Source organism: Pholcus phalangioides, unplaced genomic scaffold (genome assembly GCF_987345545.1).
Source record: "Pholcus phalangioides strain wild (caught in Gottingen) unplaced genomic scaffold, Ppha-v1.0 ptg000006l_1, whole genome shotgun sequence".
Lineage (NCBI taxonomy): Eukaryota > Metazoa > Arthropoda > Arachnida > Araneae > Pholcidae > Pholcus > Pholcus phalangioides.
Genome location: NW_028301599.1, coordinates 1,098,934 through 1,119,268, shown reverse-complemented (window position 1 = coordinate 1,119,268; position 20,335 = coordinate 1,098,934). Strand labels below are relative to the sequence as shown.

Here is a 20,335-nt window from a genome sequence, read left to right as displayed (position 1 = left end):
TTTTATGGCCACTTATTTCCAGCAATAAAGAGCTATAATGTCCTTAACACCGCAAACAAAACGCTTCTGCATCCGATAACCCCACGTGTGAAAAGAATAATAATAATAAAAGAAATAATGATAATAATACCAATAAAAAAAATAATATTACCGCTGAAAAAAAAAAGAAAGGAAACAAAAGAGCGAATGTTGGTGCGAGGTATCCTCAAAACGGTAAAAATCTATACTAAAAAGGTGTATATGGTTTCGCTGTTGAGCGGCGAGATGGCGCTGTGGTGAAACTTTTATGTTTTGATACCACTCACTCACTCACTCCTCGGCTTTTAAGCGTCCACCACCAGACACAACTTAATTCTGGACCGGCCTGGACACGGGATTCTGTGTCGCGTGTTCTGTTCTTTATTTTTTTTGGGTTTCGCTGGCGATGTGATTGGCAGCGCGTGGTGACGGTACACATATATCCTTAGTTTTTCAGTTTTTCTTTCAGGATTTAACTCCGGGACGATTTTGTTTTTTGATATTATTCCTCATTCATTTTGTCCTGTTTCCCAAGGATACATCGAAGATACGGGGACAAAAAAAAGTAAGTGTTTATATATTCACATTAGAATTTATCCATAAATATATAATTTTTGGTGAAATCTTCAGTATTGCAGGACAAGCTTTTACCAATAAGTTGTGGTTAAGAGAGGATATTTGAAAAATAATTTTAATACGTATAAATTCTCTTGTAGAAATGAATGGCATATCTGGAATCCGAACATTATCGGAATATTTTTTCTAATTGGAAGTATGTTTCTGCGATCAGTGATTGAAATATTAAAGGATGAATAAATACAGTAAAACCTCTCTTTTACGGACACCGGTAGGACAAAAATATTTGTCCGTAAAATAGGGGTTTCCGTTAATCAAGGGTTTGAAATTCACACATTTATTATCCAAGAGAAAATTATTATTTGGGCTTCTAAGAGGGTTGACCACATATGAGGGTTTTATTGTACTTGAATTTGCACTCTGTATATCAGAGGTCTTCAACCGTCTAGACACGACGGGCCGAATCGCAACTTCCCACGAAGTCCGCTGGCCACTAACTCAGGTAATTTAGTGACGTCTTAGAGAGTTTAACAGGGACAAACATAATTGGAGACTTCCAATTACTCTGAAATTATTTACTCTATTAATTATCAATTTTGATTAGATCAGAAATAATTTCTTTCACTAATTCTGAAAAGGTTTTGTGAAGTTAGAGATTAAATTAGGTAATTCTAAGATTGGTTTTTTAATCTGACATCCCTTCAAATGATTCTTCAATTATTTATATTGGGTAATTCTAGAATTATTTCTCTCGTTGATTTGAGAAACAACATTTTTTTTTCACCAATTCAGAAATCATTTGTTTCGAAAATTCTGAAATTATTTCTTTCAGTAATTCTCAATTTTCATCAATTTGTTCCGAAATTATTTAATTTTTCTTCTAGAATTATTTCATTTAGCAATTTCTAAATTATTTTCTCCATCGATTAAGAAATTTTTTCTTTCATTAATTCAGGAATTAATCGTTCTTTAATGTTCATAATCATTTTTTGATAATGATCGGCGGGCCACTACAGAAAGCTCTGAGGGGTAAATGTGGTCCACGGGCCATGCGTTGAAGACCCCTGCTGTATATTATATCGTAGTGTATGGTGTACACAAAACTTGACGTCTCATATGATATGAATTGATTCTAACATCTACAGACGATGTGGTGGTCATAGTGACAGACTCGCGTCACGAGGTTCGAACCCCACTGTAGACACAGGGGTGGTCGGCTGAAGTTGGTTTTCTGTGGTTCCCAACTTCAAGGCGAGAATGCGAACCGATCTCCCCCTTAAAAAGTCTCGCCGCACAGAGCAACAGACCTACAAACAGTACAAATGTAACTCAATCATAACATATCACTCACTTCACTTCTGAAATACAGATGGCAGCACTGAAAAATCAAGCACAACACTACATATGCACTCAGACTGTTAGGGTACACGCACAGTTACACTTCTGGCTCAACTCACTAGGTAGTAAATCACCCATAGATGGTGATAGACTTGAGTTGTACTTGGCTTTGAAAGAAAGAAATTATTCTAATGTGTCTTTTAAATACGGGAAATACTTCACCTACTTCTTATTTTAAATGCCTTAAGCAATAAATAACTTGAGTAAATCTTTTCCAAAACTTTGATTAAAATATTGATTCTGGTCCAAGTTCCAAAAAAAAAAGAGATCCTTGGCAACACTTCATTACATTCGTCTTGTTTTTACATAATTCTCAAATGGTGTTCTATTATGCAAGGCGAATAAAAAGTCAGTTATAATTCGAGAAAATGAAAAATTTCGTGGAATAACAAACGTACGGCAACGAAATAAGCACTGACAGGATCATCCTGTCAGATCATTATGAGGGATGAAAAATGATTTCCAAGCTGGTAATTTTTTTTCGTATTTACCGATACGTATAGAATGCCGGAAAAATCACGTTGAAAAAAATTCATTTTGAATTGCACTGCTTATCCTAATAACACGGCTTCGAAGAAGACGTACAGAGTTTAAGGGGGGTGTCATGACCCCCGAAAACAATTTTCAAAATTCACATTTAAAATATTTAATCTCATATTTAATTTAATCATATTTTTTTTATCATATTTTAATTTAGTTATAAATCAAATGCAATAAGATTCATGTCAATTGTTTAATTTGTTCCTTCAAAAGAAAGAAGTAATGAATTATCGTGTAAATATACACGAAAAAAAAAAACACTTTTTGAGCGCGATTTTCTCAAATTGCAGTTTTTCAGTCTATTATAATAGATTTGCTTTACTAACAGGTGGCGCTTTTTAGCTGTAGATCATTAAAATGACGAGAATTTACAATTAATCCAACTATATCGACAAAAAATTTTTCGTTATTACAAAAATTTCCACGGCTTTCTGTGAAAAAAAACCCCCCCATCAAAATATCACCTGCATACGATTCACGTTGCCCAAATAAGTCTGTTTTTGGCTTCGTTTTACTAGGTTTTTGTTTTCAGTATGTTATATGGAATTATGTTCTACGTTAAAGGTAGTGTTTTTGGTATATTATAACCTCATTGTATGTTTTAAGCGGAGAATGTAACAGAGGTGAAAATCTATGGAAAGGGAGGAGCCAAAAATTGGGGATTATAAAACCGTATGTTATAAATGTACTCGACCGCAATTCTTTAAGGAAGATTTAGCCGTTATAAGTGGTTGTATAAATTTTCTAATAGACACTTTATTCGTTATTTAGTGTAGAAAAATGATAGCCGAATATGATTATCATATATGTATTATGATTTTTTCAATTTCCATGTTATAATTTTATCTAAGATAAAAGTGTCGAAGTGTGGTTTGAAAAAACACTTGATGTGTACCCCATGCGCTGATAGGAACTCATTCAATGCTAGGAATTTACAATTATTGTTTACAATTTAAAAATTCAATTGTTTCGTGAACGTTAATCCTCTATGGTCTGTTGTATATTTGAATATACATGGCAAATACATATATTTTAATATACATGGTCAAAGAACACATTATAAAATTTCTTTTCCCAATGCTTCCGGTGAGATTTTAGAGTATATCTTTGTCATTTCAGTACAAGATATGGCTATATAAGTAAAATACTTTTTTATCTGGAAAGAGTTGATTCTTTGTCGGTGTAATTTTTGACAGCTGTTTCAATGTTACGTGTTCAGAGATTTATGAAACCGCAAAAGATTAAGGGAATTGTAAGTCAAATTCAAATTATAACACTATTCAAGTTATAGGAAATTCTGTTTATAGGAAATAGTAAAATGAAGGAAAACTATATTTTACCCGCATAAATAAATGACCATTTTAAACTGACCATTTTATATTTTAAATTAAAAAACTGCTCTAACTAAATTGCTTTATTGATGTATTGTTTCAATTAAAAATATGCCAAGAGCACCCATTTACTTCGGGTGAAATTAATAATCGGTAATTAAAAGTATTAATCAGTATTTACAAAGAAAATTAATACTTTTTTATGGGGGTAAACCATAGAGGTTAGAGAGTTTCTTCACAGCTAGCTGACCTATTTTACACAATGTTTATTCATTTCTTAATGAATGCCGAATCAATTTTGTTTTCCTAAACAAAACAGAGTTTAAACCGAAACGGATGGTTCACTGCGTGGAAAATTCTCTTCCGTGTTTTTTTCCTCAGAGCATTCCTTGAATTAAAATTTAATTTATTAATATGAAAGTAAAAAATTTGAACAATTGGTTGGATTGTCATGGGGTGAAAGTTTTTGCTCTACCAGTATAGGTAGATAGACTCATATATCACATAATTGAAATCTGTATTTTGAATTCTACGTACACAAAAATATTTCACCATTTTTTATTTTTCCAGAAATTTAGCTGCACAGTATTTGTAATTGTTTATTTAGCATCCACTTCCTGAACAAGTGATTAATTCATTTTAGCCGCTGGTCCGCGAACAGGTGTCGGCCGGTGAGAATTTTTTGCAGATCTGTGAAACATTTTGCCAAATTTATATTAGCTGCTACATAACTTTAGATTCGTACATTATTTATTCACATTAATTTTAGATTTGTTATGGTAGATAGTATATCGCCACTATATTGGTTTTAATTTCTATATTAGCCCATCAGAAGGTCCGGAAATATTGTTCCTATTCATCTATTTTTTGCTCGTCCTCAAATTATTTCTCTTATTCTTTTTATTTCTTGTGCTTCCTCAAATTATTTCTACCATTTATTTATTTTTTGAGGGTCCGCAAACTATCTCTCTTATTTATCTATTTTTTGTCGGCCAGCAAATTATTTCTCCTATTTGCTTCTTGCTTATCCTCAAATTATTTCCCCTATTCTTACTGTCCCGCAGATGTGAAAAAGTCGAGGAGTACTCTTCTCTGAGGTACAATAATTTTCTACGTCTGTTCTCGAAATAATCACGTGAATAACTTCGACTTTTATAGAACTATTCAAATTTCTACTCTCGAAGTAATATTAATAAGTTTTATATGCACGAATTTAACGTTCGAAAACGATTTATGATGAAACTAGATTAACTCAGAGTAATTGAAACCAAGTCGTTACAAATTGAATTTCCTATTCGGCGGTTTTCAATAACACGGGGCGAAACTGGCCAATTATTCTCAAACTCCCTGTCGGTTGTTACGGAAACCTCTGATCACGATATGTTAGGAGAAAAGTATTATAAGTATTATAATAATGATACTAAGTGGGTACGAAATTTCATTTTCTTTTAAAGAACCGTTGCTACACCATTAAAAAATACAAAGTACACGCTCTTCTAAAATAATCACTATAGTGAAAAGGAGAAGTAGAGAAAATTTTACCGATGTCCGTGTGCATGACTCGGTAGTTGTGAATCATGCCAAGGAAACGAAATATCATCCCCGTTCGTATAATTTCGTTTAAAAACTCGATTCATTGAATTCGTCTAAAGATATCACTTTCATGTCGTGGAATTTATTTTGAACAACACAAAATTTTAATGCAAATTCCAGCCTTCAAATGACGAATTACGTCACGATTTTTCAATTTCTATTTTGTTTGTGCATTTGAAATTGCAGTTATTTCAATTCAAAACTGTTTCATTCTACGATAACTAGAACAGGGGTGAACAACTTCAACCCATGACCCACGGGTCAAATGTGGCCTGCCGACGAATTTTAGAAAATAGCTACTTTGCATAGAAAAACGATTGAATTCCATTAGAAAAAGTCATTAAGTAGCTCTGGCCGCTGAAATCTGTACTACTGCATTTAGAACTGTGAGATATCTTCCAGATTCAGTAAATAGTAATGCTGCACAGTTGATACATTAAAAGGGCCGTCGTAACGGATTCGGGGGGGGGGGGGGGAACGGAACCAAAACAGTTTTTGAGGCTTATGATTTCATGTAGGTTACATATCTCGAGAAATTCGGTATCCAAAAGCTATATATAATTACAGAACTTCACAGACCTGCTACAAAAAAAGAAATAATTTTAAAATTATTGAAAAAAATTTCATAATTGATGAAAATATATAATTAATGAAAAAATTATTACAGAATAACTGAAAGAAATAATTGCAGAACTACTTTTAGAATAATTTCAGAATTATTACAGAATAATTTCAGAATTATTACAGAATAATTTCAGAATTATTACAGAATAACTGAAAGAAATAATTGCAGAACTACTTTTAGAATAATTTCAGAATTATTGAGAATAATTTCAGAATTATTGAAAGTGATTTTAGAATTTTCAAGAGCTAATTTTTTTTTAGAGTTATTAAAAGTAAATTTGATTCAGAATTGTTATAAGATCAATTTTCTCAGAATTGTTATAAGATCAATTTTCTCAGAATTGTTAGATGTTAGAGCAATTTTCAGTGATTAAGATCATATTTTAGAATTCTTGAGAGTAAAAATTCATGAAAAAATTAAGAATTTTTGAAAGAAATAATTTTATAAATAATGAAAATTCAAAATTAATGAAAACATAATTTCAGAATTATAGGGAAAATTCAAAATTAATGAAAACATAATTTCAGAATTATAGGGAAAATTCCAGATTTAATAAGAAAAATCAGTAATTAAAAGAATTTACTTATGAATCATTTAATCATAACTGATTCATTAACTTTCATTATAAATCAAAAAAAGCTATTTGAAAATAGATAAAAAAAATTTAAATTTAATGAAAAAAAATTCAAAGTAGATAAGTGTTCAATAATTTGGAGAATCCAGTTTGAAAATCGAGAATACCGTAGTATGACTTGGTGGCCTGCGGGCTTCGTGGAAAGTTTTATTTGGCAAGCAATGTCTGGAAAGTTGAAAGACCCCTGAACTTGCTATTAACAATTATGTTTAACAAATTTAATGATCTTAGCCTGATAATGAAATCTTTGAATGCGTTTTCTAAAGATCTGTGTTTTTTGTTCTTTTACTTCACAAAAATCTGGATTTTTCGAGCATTTTTCAAGATATCTCTCTATGAAACTTTCTCAATATATTTCAAACAACTCTGGCTTTGCAATGAACTAAAAACTAAGAATTAGCTCTTTATTAGTTTTATTTTAGTGTGCATTATTTTTTTAAGCGATAATTGCTCTTATTTTAAGGTTGCTGTATTTTAATGATATTTGACATCCATATTTTCTATGGTCATCTTTTCTCAGCCACATCGTTGGACACTTTGCCTGTTGTGGCCTTTGAATTTGTATAAATGCGTGGGAAATTGCGTATCCCTTAAAAATGCGTAGGAACTTATACATCCTCTACAAATTCACAGGAGCCTACGTATTTGATCTTCCTCATTGTATCAAATTGTTATTTTGAAATTTTATTTTTTGTTTTTTACCCCCGATATGGCTACCTAACGAGAATGAGATGATTTTTGATTCTTTGTCTGCCCAATGTATAAAAGAAAGCCTTTTTCCTATATATTATTCTATTATTTCTTTCCGAGTTCACCTCGGCATAAAATCTGGCAAAAAAATCTTTCTTTTATATAATTGGGCTGAGAAAAAAAAAGAATCAAAAATTATCTCACACTCTCTACTGCGCCACCTGGGTCAATTTCTTGAATTTAAGGGAGGCTCCTAAGCCTCTACTTCAGCGCGTCACGCCACAGTTTGTAAATAAGGAAGGAATGGTCGCGTCTCCTGTGGTGTATATGGATAGTGTACCTGCCTGGTTTGAAAGATAATTACTACTACTACCCGTACATGCACCTCATACACGTTCCTCTAAGGAATTTTTAACAAACTGATACATTCCGGAATGTGCGAGTACGTGTTGTAAACAAAACGTGAAGTTTGGTTCTGTGTAATTCTTGTTATGTGTAGTGCTGGCATCTGCCATCAAGTTTTCTAACAATGGGAGATCGGCTCACATTTGCGCCTTGAAGTTGGGAGCCATTGCAAGAGGAGTGGGTTCGATTCCCAAAGGAGATCAGTAGACGTTTCTTTCCGAGTTCACCTCGGCATAATGTCCAGAAAAAAGTATTTTCTTCACGACTGATTATTTAACCTTCCCCATAATGGGTTGACACGTACCCCGAAAAAGCATACGTACCACAGGTTGAGAATCATTGTATCAGAACAGAAGAACCGTAAAAAAACTCTGCATTAAAGCAAAAGTGTTGTTATGATGAGAGTGTATTAAATGAGTTATTGCATTTTATCAGTTTCAATTTAAATGAAATGCTGACTTTTCAACAAGTAACATCTTTTGTAGTTCAAAAATATCAGAAGTTTGAAATTTGCAAAATTACAGGTTAATACATGTACCTTCGAAACATAGTAATTAAGTACTGTATTATATTTTTGAATAAATGCGTGTCACTGCAACGCTTTGCTTACTGATGAAATGGGGGGGGGGGGTATTGCGAAAGAAACGACAGTTTATCTCTCTCTTTTAAAAGTCGGCAGCCAAATTTCATTAACCGGACAGTCTTCGAAATTCGATAAAGTGGAAAAATCGGTGAAAACAGGCCTCACATTCTTCTTAACTTGAATTTAGGTCATCAATGGGGAATGACCTGGAAGTCATTGCTCGATAAGCTCTCTCCGGCTTTGTTTTCGCTCCATACACGGTTACGAATTATTTTGAGATACGGTTGAAAAGTGAAAGAATTCTCCTTAAGAGCAATCAGCCTGTTGAGGTCTACGTAGATAGCGCATGATTAGGGCGTGAATGCGCAACCATCCCAAATCAAGGGCTTAGATTAGGGGTGCACAACCTTTTCAGTCCGCGGGCCAGATACGCAATTTTCCACTCGTGGGCCAGAAAATGAAAATACATAGTGTGACAGTGTGACTATGACCGTGACCTTCGAAAGTAATAAGGCCCCCTCAATCGAAAATGACGTCAGCACTCGTGGGGCATCGCGTCGCTGGACAGTGAAAAATTCTCTCTTTAACTGTTGGATTTTTTTTTAAGGTCGTGTTTTTGACGGAATATTAACCTCGATGTGTGTGGCTCACTTCCATAAAAACATAGTGAATATTTCTTCAAATACGGATGAAATTTGTGATAGCATATTTTCAATTTAAACCTTGCATCAACACAGGAATTTAATTAAGTTTAATGGGCATTTTAATTAGTTACAATGGCTTTGAGGATGAAACATACAGTTTGCCTTTATTTTACCGTGTTATCTTTCAATCGATAAAATCTTGCTTAGCAAAGTTGATTAATAATTAACCAGAATTTTACTTCGAATTGCATGAATTTGATGCAATTTTATAAATTTCTATACCAGCAAAATCTCAAAAAATGCGCCAACACGGGATCCACTGTTTCTGGATGAAAAGTATTGTATTTCCGTGTACGTTAAAATAAATTGGTATAATGAGTTTTCTTTTTCCGACTATATATTTGCCAAGTATATTCAGATATACACCAAACAGCGGTTCTCAACCGGTGCGGGCTCCGCGGCCACTCGAGGATAATAAAATAAATCAGTAAATTTGATAAACTAACAAAAAAAAAGAGGCCTAAAAAGGTACCACCAATAAATAATATACTAAACAGGGCTCCGCCATAGAAAGTATACACTGAAAAGCGAGTCAGAAAAGGTTGAGAATCGCTGCTATAGAGGATTGAGAAGTGTATAAATGCGAACATTAAAACAATAGTCAGAATATTATATCAGTTTTTGAAAAAACAATATGCATTTTAAAGCTCTCTAAATTATGTTTGAGTAAGTAAACTTAGTCAATGATCAGATAGAACAAACTTTTTATTTCAAGATAAAATAATAAAAGCAAATGTTTGGCACATCTGAAATTTCAAATTTAGAAATTTATTTACTGTTATACACACACAAATAAAATATTATATATACAATATGCACAAAAACCACATTAATTACAAGCAAAAAATACAAGTATTTATAACCGATTACGTAACAGCACAAATGATTAAAGAATCCATCTAGAGCATCTTATTGCGAAATTAAAGTATTTAATTTTCGCTTCTGACTTTTTCTTTCGACTGAAGAATCGTTTCTTTGCTTACAGAAGTTGTTCAAAAATATGTTTGTAGATGACCACAAAATTTTACTTAAAATTTCTGTTGCATTGTGTCCAAAAGAACAAAACTCCTCAAACACAAACATATTTTCATCAGTTATGTATTTCTTTGAAACCTTGAATAGAAGGTCTCGATGGTTTTTGTTTTTCAATAATTCATTTTCTTTATTTATAATAAAGTAAGTAATTTATTAATAATCAGATAACTATATAACACCACATTCACTACTGCAGATGATGGAAAAAAAAGTTTACCACGATCGAATTTCATAATTAAACTGTGAATTTCTTCAAAATCAAATTCTTTATCGACTGTTAATATAGTTTTACAGCTATCGCATTTACTGTTTTTCAAAACTGAGAATACACAGTACCCAGCTATGTATGCCAAAACAAGTAAATATTCATGTGCTTGTTCAATTTCATTTTCTCTTACTTCATCTACTTCAAAATTGGTTATTTCAGATCTTTCATCAATTGAATTTATATCTCCAAAATTATCATTTAAAATTATGTCATTCACAGGGATTGTATATTTTTTTGAAATGATGCCTAGTTTCATATTTGCTCGAATTCTCAGCTTGTTTTCAGATTCAAACAATTGACGAATAGTTATATGATAATGACTGCCTGCCATTTGTCGATATAAGCTGAATCTGAGCTCGAGATTGTCAGTCTGAAATTTTCCTGGAAGGATGTAATCCATATTGAGCTCATTTTTACAATAAGATGTTATTTCAATTATAGCATATGTGGTTACTTTTAGTGCAGTGTGTGTTTCTTTTGTTAACATGCCTGTAGTGCATTTCATCTTTTCCCATTCCTCCAACCAATTCAAAAAGTTATGCAAAAATATCAACTTTTCATCATCAGCTGAATAAGTTAATGGGGTTTTGAGCTGATCATTTAATCGAATTCCAATGTATTTAGATTTGACATTCATTATTTTCCACCAATTTAAATGAATATTTATATAGTTTGCAGTGTCTTTGAAGTGTGGAATTTCTTTCTTTTCACCAATTTCTAAAAGGGCATTAATGATACTTTCATTGAAAATTTTCAGGACTAAATTTACATTTTGGCGTTCAAGACATGATGGGAAAAGAGCTTTTAACGTTAAGTTATAGCCGTATTTGATCAAGCCGTTCATTTCACACTCATACAATTTTCTGAGAGAATTAAAGGATGCAGTGTGAAAATTTTGAGCGTCTGTCATGCCATCAAAGGATGGAAAATACATACATTTTTTATGGTTCTTTTGGTTTATCCAATTATTTCTTATACTTTTTAGAAGATGAACAGGATCAATTAAAAAAAATAATGGTCTTCCATGATCAACAGGGTGTGGGTAAATGCATTGAAAATTTGGTGGATTAACAAACTGAGACATAGATTTTCTGTTAATGGCATTATTGTCTGTTATAACACAAAACACATGAAATCCAATATTTTCTAAGTTAAGAATTAGCTTTTTAATGAAATTATGTAATTTATCAAAAGTTATTGTTTTCACGGGGAGCACATGAGCAACATCTTTATAGGAAGAAGTAACACTGGCTATCATAAACACTTGAGCACTGGATGCTAGTTTTGATGAATCATGAGACATGCCAACAATACTTCCTCCTTTATAGTCCAAATATGATTTTAAATGAATTTCATCTATCATTAGGATTATGTTTAGATCAGGTGGTTTTAAATGTGGTACTTTTTGTTTTAGATAGTTAAGAAAGTCAGAATCATTTTGTTCACAATGAGGACTCAAGCTGGAGTCTGAGCATAACCTTTGAATAGTTGATGTATGGGGGAAAAATTAGTTTGTTTGATTGTCTAATGAATTTATATGTATGAGGTGACAGGGTGTGAATCTAGGTACTGAATATTATCATTTCTGGGGAATAAATTGGTTTTTTAGACGATTTCAAAACTATCTGATCATAAAAAAAATTTAAGAACTCATCTTTAGAATTTTCTTTGAGAAAATATTCCAATAAATTTTTCAAAAGAAGAATGATATTATCACTGCCAGTATCAGATTTTGAAATGTTACACACAGCAATTAAGGCTATCAAAATTTCACTCAATGTTTGGCAGCTACTAATTTTCACCGGTAAATTTATATTTGCAATTTTCGGTACAGGCACATTTCTAATATATGCAGAAACATTTAACTCATTGTCAATTACAACTGATGAGCTAATCTGAGGAGCAGGTGATTGCTCAATCAGTAAAAACATAACACTATTTTCTTTAACTATTGTGCTCCACTCTTTACTATCAATAACACTTAATTTTGATTTCAAATCATCTAAAGTATTCAAAAATTGTTCTTTCTCAAACCTTTCTTTTTCTTTTCTGCTGTCTTCTATAGCTTTATTGAAATTTTGAAACTCTATTCTTTTTTTCTTTTCTTCTGGTGCTTCTCTACTGCGACTGTAGGAAGACATATAGCTCGGACAATCCGGAAAAATTGTGGGAATCGCTCCTGCTCGTGACACTTGAAGCTTCACTGTGATTTCCTTTCCTGATTTAGGATCATATTCCGTCACTTCACTGATTATATCGTCTTCTTTAAAATGTTTCTCACATACCTATACGTTTAAAATGAAAATATATTGTAGTTATCATTAAATCAACAATAATTATCAACTAACATTGGCATACGCAAAGGGGGCCGAGATTATAGCGTTATTTTGTAAGAAAAAATTAAAACCCCCCCCACCCCGAGAAAATTCTGCGTATGCCTATGTCAACTAATATAACCGTATCATTAAGTAAATGCATACAAAATTATAATTATTATATTTCACTATTGCCAGTGTTAAATAGGCCTATGTAAATTTTTTTACACTATAAATTTACTATATACCGGTCCTAGAAGATCCTCTCTTACTGCTAGGACATCAGAATATAGAGATAGAATATAAAATACGTAATCAATTTAAAAGAAAAAAAACATGCGCGTAATAATTTTTTTCACGTGAAGAAAAAAATACACAGCTCACCTTGCTGTTTTTTGTTGGAGTAAAGTCTTTCCTCTTTATAGCATTCAACCACTTGCCTTTTAGCTGCTCTTCTTTCGGAAAACCGAACACCTTTACTTTGGGGCCGTTTTTGTAGTTTCCCCTACAATTTACTACTGAACAAGTTTGTGGCATATTTCACAACATATATAACAACTATTAATTTGATGTTTAAACTGTAAATTCTTGAAAAAAAATGTTCCTCAACATGCTTTGTGTCGTAGAACTAGAAGGAAAATGTACAGAGTAATGGAGTTTCCTTAACATTATGGCAGAAGAACCTGTTTCTACTAGGGGCAAAGCAAAGCCGCTTGTAAGTTACTCTTAATGCAGCTTTGGGGCAAAGCTTCTTAATACAGCTTTGACTAGGGGACTTTCCGATCCGGTTAGCCCCAAGGTTGGTGACGTCAGAGGTATGTTGATGGGGATTGAGTTGGCCTTGTCACTCACGTAGGTCACGCTATGACTCGTATTTTACGAGGCATTTCCGAAATTTTGTGTGTGTGTGTGGTGGTCGCCCCGTTTTTTTCCCTTATTTTCAACAAAGCTTATTTGAATTTTTGAAATCATGAATTGACTATTGACTATTCTCATGATTTATGAATTAATATTAATGATAATGCTTTTGACAATATTTTTTGTTTGTAACTGGCAACTTTACTTGCGTTAGATAATTTCTTTGGCTGTTTTCAGCAACCTTACTTGCCTTTGACAACTTCTATTGGTTGTAATTAGTAAATTTACATGTTTTAAGAATTTCTTTTGGCTATAGTTGGCAACCTTACTTACCCCAGACAAGTTTTTTTGACTGTAATTGGCAACTATAGATAATTTTTCGCGATAATTGACAATATCCACTATGGATTCCGATTTGCTGTATTTTTATGAAGAAAATATGGTCATCCAAGACTTTTATCGTGCTGTGTGTATTGGTACTTTTCTACCGGAACACCTTTTGCGTGCCGGATGAAAACTCTCGGTGGGCCGCATTTGTCTCGCGGGCCGAAGGTTGCGCAACTATGGTTTAGATCAGTGATTCCCAACGTGGGCGTTAACGCCCCCTGGGGGGCGGTAGAAGCTACGGGTATAACATAGGATCCCATGGGTTAGATTGCGTTGGGGGGCGATGGGAGCAAAAAAATTTTTGAAGAAGGGGGCGGTGGGATAAAAAAGGTTGGAAAACCATGGTTTAAATGAAATATTTGCAGGGCAATGATATCCTGTTCCAAGTGTTATTTTTTATATTCAGAGGCGTTCCAATTGCCTACTTTGTGTGTGTGTGTATGTGTGTTGATTGCTCAGCCTTCTAGTACAATGGCTAGCAGGCTCTTGTTAGCAAAAAGTATCGTTATTGAACAACAAAAGAAAATAAAAAAATAAATTCTGGTTGAAAAAAATCATTCTGATGTGTTGAAAAAGCCCATAGAATCCCATACTGGTGTTTTTTCTTGAAATTCATTAACCCTGAATTTAACAGGATTGCTCTGAAGAAACATGAGTTTCTTATATTTTTCAAATAAGGACATGGTATATTTGGGTCTATTTTCGGCATTGATGCATCTAAGCAACTGCTAAACATTAGATTTTTGCTTGTGAGCTATCCATGAAGTTTCTTTTCTATAATCAGGAGCAGAATGGTTCAAAGGTTCACATGTGTGTGTGTCTTGTTCAATTAAAATTTTTTTCAATTTCAAAATTTAAAATAAATTTAGCTTTCAATAAGGTTGTCATTGAAACCTAAATCTTTTGCTTCATTTCATGAACAGAACAGTTTCATTTATTTTAAATTAATTCTTATTCAATTACATTTCGTGATGTCATGATATTTCATCATACGCACAAGCTGTTTTTAACGCATTACTCTGAGAATTTACAAAAAAAAAAAATAAGTATTAGAAATATATAAAAATTTTTATCGACGTAGGATAGCAGCATATATACAATCAAAAATATGTGTAAAAAAATTTGAATTAAATCAATGGTTAATCCATAGTCTATATCTCTAGTAGACATACCATTAAAATTACTACAATTTTAATGGTATGTCTACTAAAGATATAGAGTTACGACATAGTTTCTCATCATGTTAAAAGGTACGGAACCCCTTAAACTAATCTCATGTACCTTTTCAAGTAAAAAAGAAAACACACAAAAACAAAATACAACGATTCAATCCAAAAAAAAAAACATTTCCTTTCCTTTACATCTGCACATTCACATAATACAAATGATATCTTTTCAGAAATTTCGGGTTTTCGGAAACCATCATGAAATACTTACAATGAAAAATGGAAGTTAAAAAAAAAAAGCAACAAACAAGCACACAGAGAGAGTGAGAGTTAAAGCAGTATATAACCCTCTATTTTGATAAAAAAAGAAAGAAAAACCCAAAAGTATTTTTTTAGTATTTTTGGTACTTCTTTTATATATTTTACATATATATATATATATATATATATATTTCGTAGTTTTCCAGCAGCTAAAATAGGAAATCCACTTGAACGTATGCGAGAGAGGAAGATTAAAATTCTATGTTGAGGGAATAAGATAGAAAAAAAAAAATATATATATATATATAGGTATATATACTGTACTGGGAAAAAAAAATGTATAGAAAGGAGCGTAAGCCTCGGGAAAAACCATTATGGGTTTCCCACAAAACGGTAAAAATAAAAAAAAACCATGTAAAAAAAAGAAAAATACAGGAGCAGGAGAGAAAGGAAAAACTTTCTCCCCAGCCATGAAATTCAAAACGTGTTTCTTCGACCATGGTGGAAATTACTGAATATTTAAAAGCATCCAAGATATAAACCAGCGTCTTCTTCAGGACGGATACCGAAGAAAACGGTCGACCGGATAAGCGAAAGCGCACGGAAAATATATCCAGCTTTTTTTTCTTTCCTTCTCTTGGAGGTATATTCAAAAAGAAATCACATGAAAAAAAGATAAAAAAATAAATAAATATTCGAAATAAATAAAAAATACATTATACACGGTGTATGAGGAATAATATATTAAGGTGTTTTTTTTTCTGTTGCGCTGTTGTTTTACCATTCCGAGATGCGAGTTGATGGTCGTTACGTACGTCTATGACTCGGAATATTTCAATAAAATATTATTGAAGCTTGAGGCTGCTTTGAAAAACACAAATTAATGATTGTAGCGTGATGTAGAAGCTTTTATTATTGGTTGTTTTTTTCTGCGAATTTGGAATATGACTTAGCATCCGAAGTAGTAGTAGAAGAAAGTAAAGCATTCATACCACAAACTAGGATATCGGAGTTGTCTTTAATCCATGAATATATTTAAATGATAACTTACGGTTTTTCCGAATTCAAAAACAATACAAATACGAAAGCCACAACAGCCAAAATGCGCACCGAGGAAGATGGGGAAAAAGATGCCCATAAGATATATAGATGTCAAATATAAGTAAAATATAGCAAACAAAAATATTTTGGTTTTAAATTTATTTTGTTCATTTCGTATTTTCCTATGTTTCTTCTGATATAAACCAGCGTCTTCTTCATGACGGATACTGAAGAAAACGGTCGACCGGATAAGCGAAATCGTACGGGAAATATATGCAGTTTGTTTTCTCTTGAAAGTATATTAAAAAAAATAAATAAAAAGGAAAAATATTTGAAATTAATAAAAAAATATATTATACGGTGTATGAGGAATAATATATTAAGATGCATTTTTTTTAATTTTACCATTCCGAGATGCAAGTTGATGGTCGTTACGTACGTCTATGATTCGGAATATTTCAATGAAATATTATTGAAATCTGAAGCCGCTTTGGAAAAATACAAATTAATGATCGTGACGTGATGTGGAAAAGCTTTTATGGCTGTTTTTTTTTAAGAATTTTTAATATAACTTAGGATTATAAGAAAGTTGTTGACTTAAGTTGTATAAGAAACTTCACCGGCAACAAGTTCGGTTATGAACGAGCAATTTAGTCAGTGGGCGAATCAGCAAGTTGTCAGCATGAGCAAGTGTGAGCAACTCAGCAATCAGCAAAGGGGTGAGTGAATAAGCAAGTCAATGGTCAGTGAGCGAATTAGTGATTGAATGAGCAAGTCAGTGACCAAATTAGAAAAATTAATGCGTAATTGAGCAATTTGGTGATCAAGTAAATGCACTTTGTCTACCAAATTAGTGAATGAGCTATTTAGTGACGAACTGAGTGAATGAGCAATTCAATAACCAAGTGAGTGAAAGAGAATTCAGTGACCGGGTAAGTAAGTGAATGAGCAATTTAGAGGCCAGGTGAATGAGCAATTTAGAGGCCAGGTGAATGAGCAATTTAGAGGCCAGGTGAATGAGCAATTTAGAGGCCAGGTGAATGGGCAATTTAGAGGCCAGGTGAATGAGCAATTTAGTGACCAAGTGAATGAGCAAGTCAGTGACCAAGTGAATGAGCAATTTAGTGATTAAGTGAATGAGCAATTTAGTGATTAAGTGAATGAGCAAGTCAGTGACCAAGTGAATGAGCAAGTCAGTGACCAGGTGTGGAGACGGGTTATTCATTATGTTGCTCACCCCTACCCATTTACTCACTTAGTCACGACTCGCTCACTCGTTTATACCGAATTATTTGTTAGTGAATTTTTTCCCCCCGCAAATTGCTTCAGTGTACGAACCGATGCTTTCGCAAGCATACTTGCACCATTTGGAGAGGAAGGCAAAAGAAAAATTGACCATGATTGTACAAAAAAGATTTAACATGCATGCTTGTCAAGCTTGCAGTTTCACGTGTAGTTGCTTTTACACAGATTAGACAAAAACCGCGAACTTGAAATAGAATTTATACATAATATGTACGTACATTACTGTCGTTTTATCCACTACAAAAAAGAAGATGCGGGAATACTGAATTTTCAAGAAGAAGCTATTATCCGTATCAGAAAAAAAGAAAAGAAAATGAAACATATTCCTTAGGAAACAGAGAAACAAAAGGAAGATTCCGTCGTTTTATACGCGACATTAAAGAAAATACTGTTCACTTGTATAACCAGGTGTCGGTTGTTCTTGGTATCTTGAATGGAACTTCGGAACCATCCCCAGCAATGTTTTCTGGCTGTGTACATTGTACGGTAACGACGAATACTTGAATTCCAAATAGTTCTCCGATTTAAGATAGAGACGTAAAATTTTTTTTTTCCCCGTACATGTATCTTGAAAACTGACTCCGTTCTATACATATTCAGTGGAAAAGAAACGAAACAAAAAGCACAATTTTCTGAAAAAATAAAAAATGAAAATAATTTTTTTTCTGAAAAATCGTTTTTTTTTTTCTGCGAAAAGAAGAAGAAAAGTGTATTCCCTTTTTATTTTTTTAAATTTCGAGAAAAATTTGGATGGTTACGATATAATGCTGAAAATCGTGTATGTAGAAGTACAATGAAATCTCGACTATGCGGCTCGCGACTATCGCGGTCAAGTCTCTCGGCGCAATGACGTCGTAAAATCATCGGAGCTATCGCCAAACTTCACTAATTTTTTTCAACGTTTGGTGATATTTACAGAGGTTAATCTTCGTTAATGCGTTAATTTTCATTTTTAAATAAGATAATGACTATTTACAGGCGAAAAATGACATAATAAATGATGAGAACTATTTACATAATTTCATAACCTTTGTCATACTTATTCTGTAATAAATTTTTAAAACTGCATGTAACAAACATTTACATTATGTATACATTTCTGTATAAAGTACTGACCTGTACCACAAGAGGTCACAAAACATCAATGGGAGCGGTTCTTGCTGTTAAAACGGTGCTTCTGTGAAGTGGATGTAGGAAGAAAGCATTTGTAGAGCTACTTTCTATCCGGGTTTTCTGTTATCCGGCCTGCTTTTCCGCCACATTAGGCCGGATAGTTCGGATTCTACTGAATTAGAATCTTTGATTTATATTCGTTTATCACAACTTGACAGTGTAATTGATGTTAAAATGAAGGGGTGGGGGGGGGGGTGTTGGGCGTACCAACCTTAAAAATCCATAAAAAAATACGTCCTCATAGGTATTTATTGTGGACCCCTGTTTTTTTTGCGAAGGTGTTGTGCTCAAAGCAGGGTTCTTTATACTCTGGTGAGTAGGTCTAATTTTCTTAAGTCAAGTATCTCGTTAGATAACATCTTTTTTCACGAGAACCCGGGTTCGAACCCCACCGTCACCACAGTGGTGGTCGGTTGAAGTTGGTTTTCTGCGGTTCCCAACTTCGAGCCGATTTCCCAGTTAAAAGGTCTCGCCCCAGATGGCAACAGGCCTACAACGATACAATTTCGTTACTACAACTTACCTCACTCATAGTTTGAAATATAGATGGCAGATGGCAACATAGTGGCAAATTATCACCCGCCAAATACAAAATAGAAATACAGCAGTGTTTTTGTACGTTTAAGGAAAAAACAGATTAAAGAAATATGCTGCTACTTTTTTTTTTATTGGAACACACAAATTATGTTTTGCAGTGCAATTCTGAAGTAAAGATGGAAGCCAGATGGCAGCATGTACACGAGTGCCCGAGTGGCGCAGTGGTAAAGATGCTCGTCTTCCACTATGAAGACGGTAACCGTCAAGGTCCATGGATTCGAATCCGGGCATAGAACATTCGAAGCTCTTTACCTAGGGCGACCGCCGATGGATGGAGCCTTCATTTCCCACCCAACTCCGCTAGTTGGAAATTGCCGTATGGCGATATATGACCGGAGTTGGTGTAGTAGCATGTACGCGAAACAAGCTGAACTCGACAACATAAATACGTTTATATGTTTCCGTAAAATATGTTTCCTACATGTGTAAGCGAAAGAGGGTTCTCATACTAGGGGATTTCAATTACCCGGGTATTGATTGGGAGAACCTTTCATCTGGAAATCAGTATGAAAGAGACTTTCTTAAGTTGGTGCTCGAAAATTTTTTGTATCAGCATGTATCAGAAGCCACTAGGGGTACTGCTATTTTGGATTTAGTTCTTACTAGTTCTGAGGATCTAGTTGAACATGTTTCGGTGGGGGAAGAGTTTTCTTCCAGTGATCATCGTATCGTCAGATTTCTCTGTAACTTTTCCTCGGGTAAGGTTGATAACAAAAGACTGGTTCCTTGTTTTCGGAGAACTAACTTTGATGTTTTGCGAAGAAGGTTAGCGGAAGTTTTCAAAGACCGGTTGGAATCAGTAGGGGTGGTAAGTCAATGGGAAGAATTTAGT

At 33.4% G+C, this 20,335-nt stretch overlaps 2 protein-coding genes across 2 annotated transcripts in view; one reads left to right on the top strand and one right to left on the bottom strand.

Annotated features, from left to right (window-relative positions):
• Nucleotides 1-307: 307 nt before the first annotated feature.
• The window catches only part of LOC149085643 (cell adhesion molecule 2-like), a 104,915-nt gene continuing 84,887 nt past the window's right edge, over nt 308-20,335 (top strand). The window contains exon 1 of the mRNA XM_089232449.1: nt 308-583. The gene's annotated coding sequence lies outside the window, so the exon portion shown is untranslated. The remainder of the gene's footprint in view (nt 584-20,335) is intronic.
• LOC149085644 (uncharacterized) lies at nt 10,707-13,252 on the bottom strand. Its single transcript, XM_089232487.1, has 4 exons — nt 13,100-13,252; nt 12,435-12,685; nt 11,608-11,878; nt 10,707-10,781 (listed from the first exon to the last, which is right to left on the bottom strand). The coding sequence occupies exons 1-4, from the start codon at nt 13,250-13,252 to the stop codon at nt 10,707-10,709; spliced, it is 750 nt and encodes a 249-aa protein (XP_089088613.1).

What these genes read in the sequence shown, in the direction of transcription:
- LOC149085644 (XM_089232487.1), bottom strand. Translation starts at nt 13,252, where the DNA reads ATGCCACAAACTTGTTCAGTAGTAAATTGTAGGGGAAACTACAAAAAC. An exon ending in CTCCAACAAAAAACAGCAAG is followed by an intron (nt 12,686 to 13,099) that starts GTGAGCTGTGTA and finishes TTAAACGTATAG; the next exon opens with GTATGTGAGAAACATTTTAA. An exon ending in ATGTTGCTCATGTGCTCCCC is followed by an intron (nt 10,782 to 11,607) that starts GTGAAAACAATA and finishes ACATCCTTCCAG; the next exon opens with GAAAATTTCAGACTGACAAT.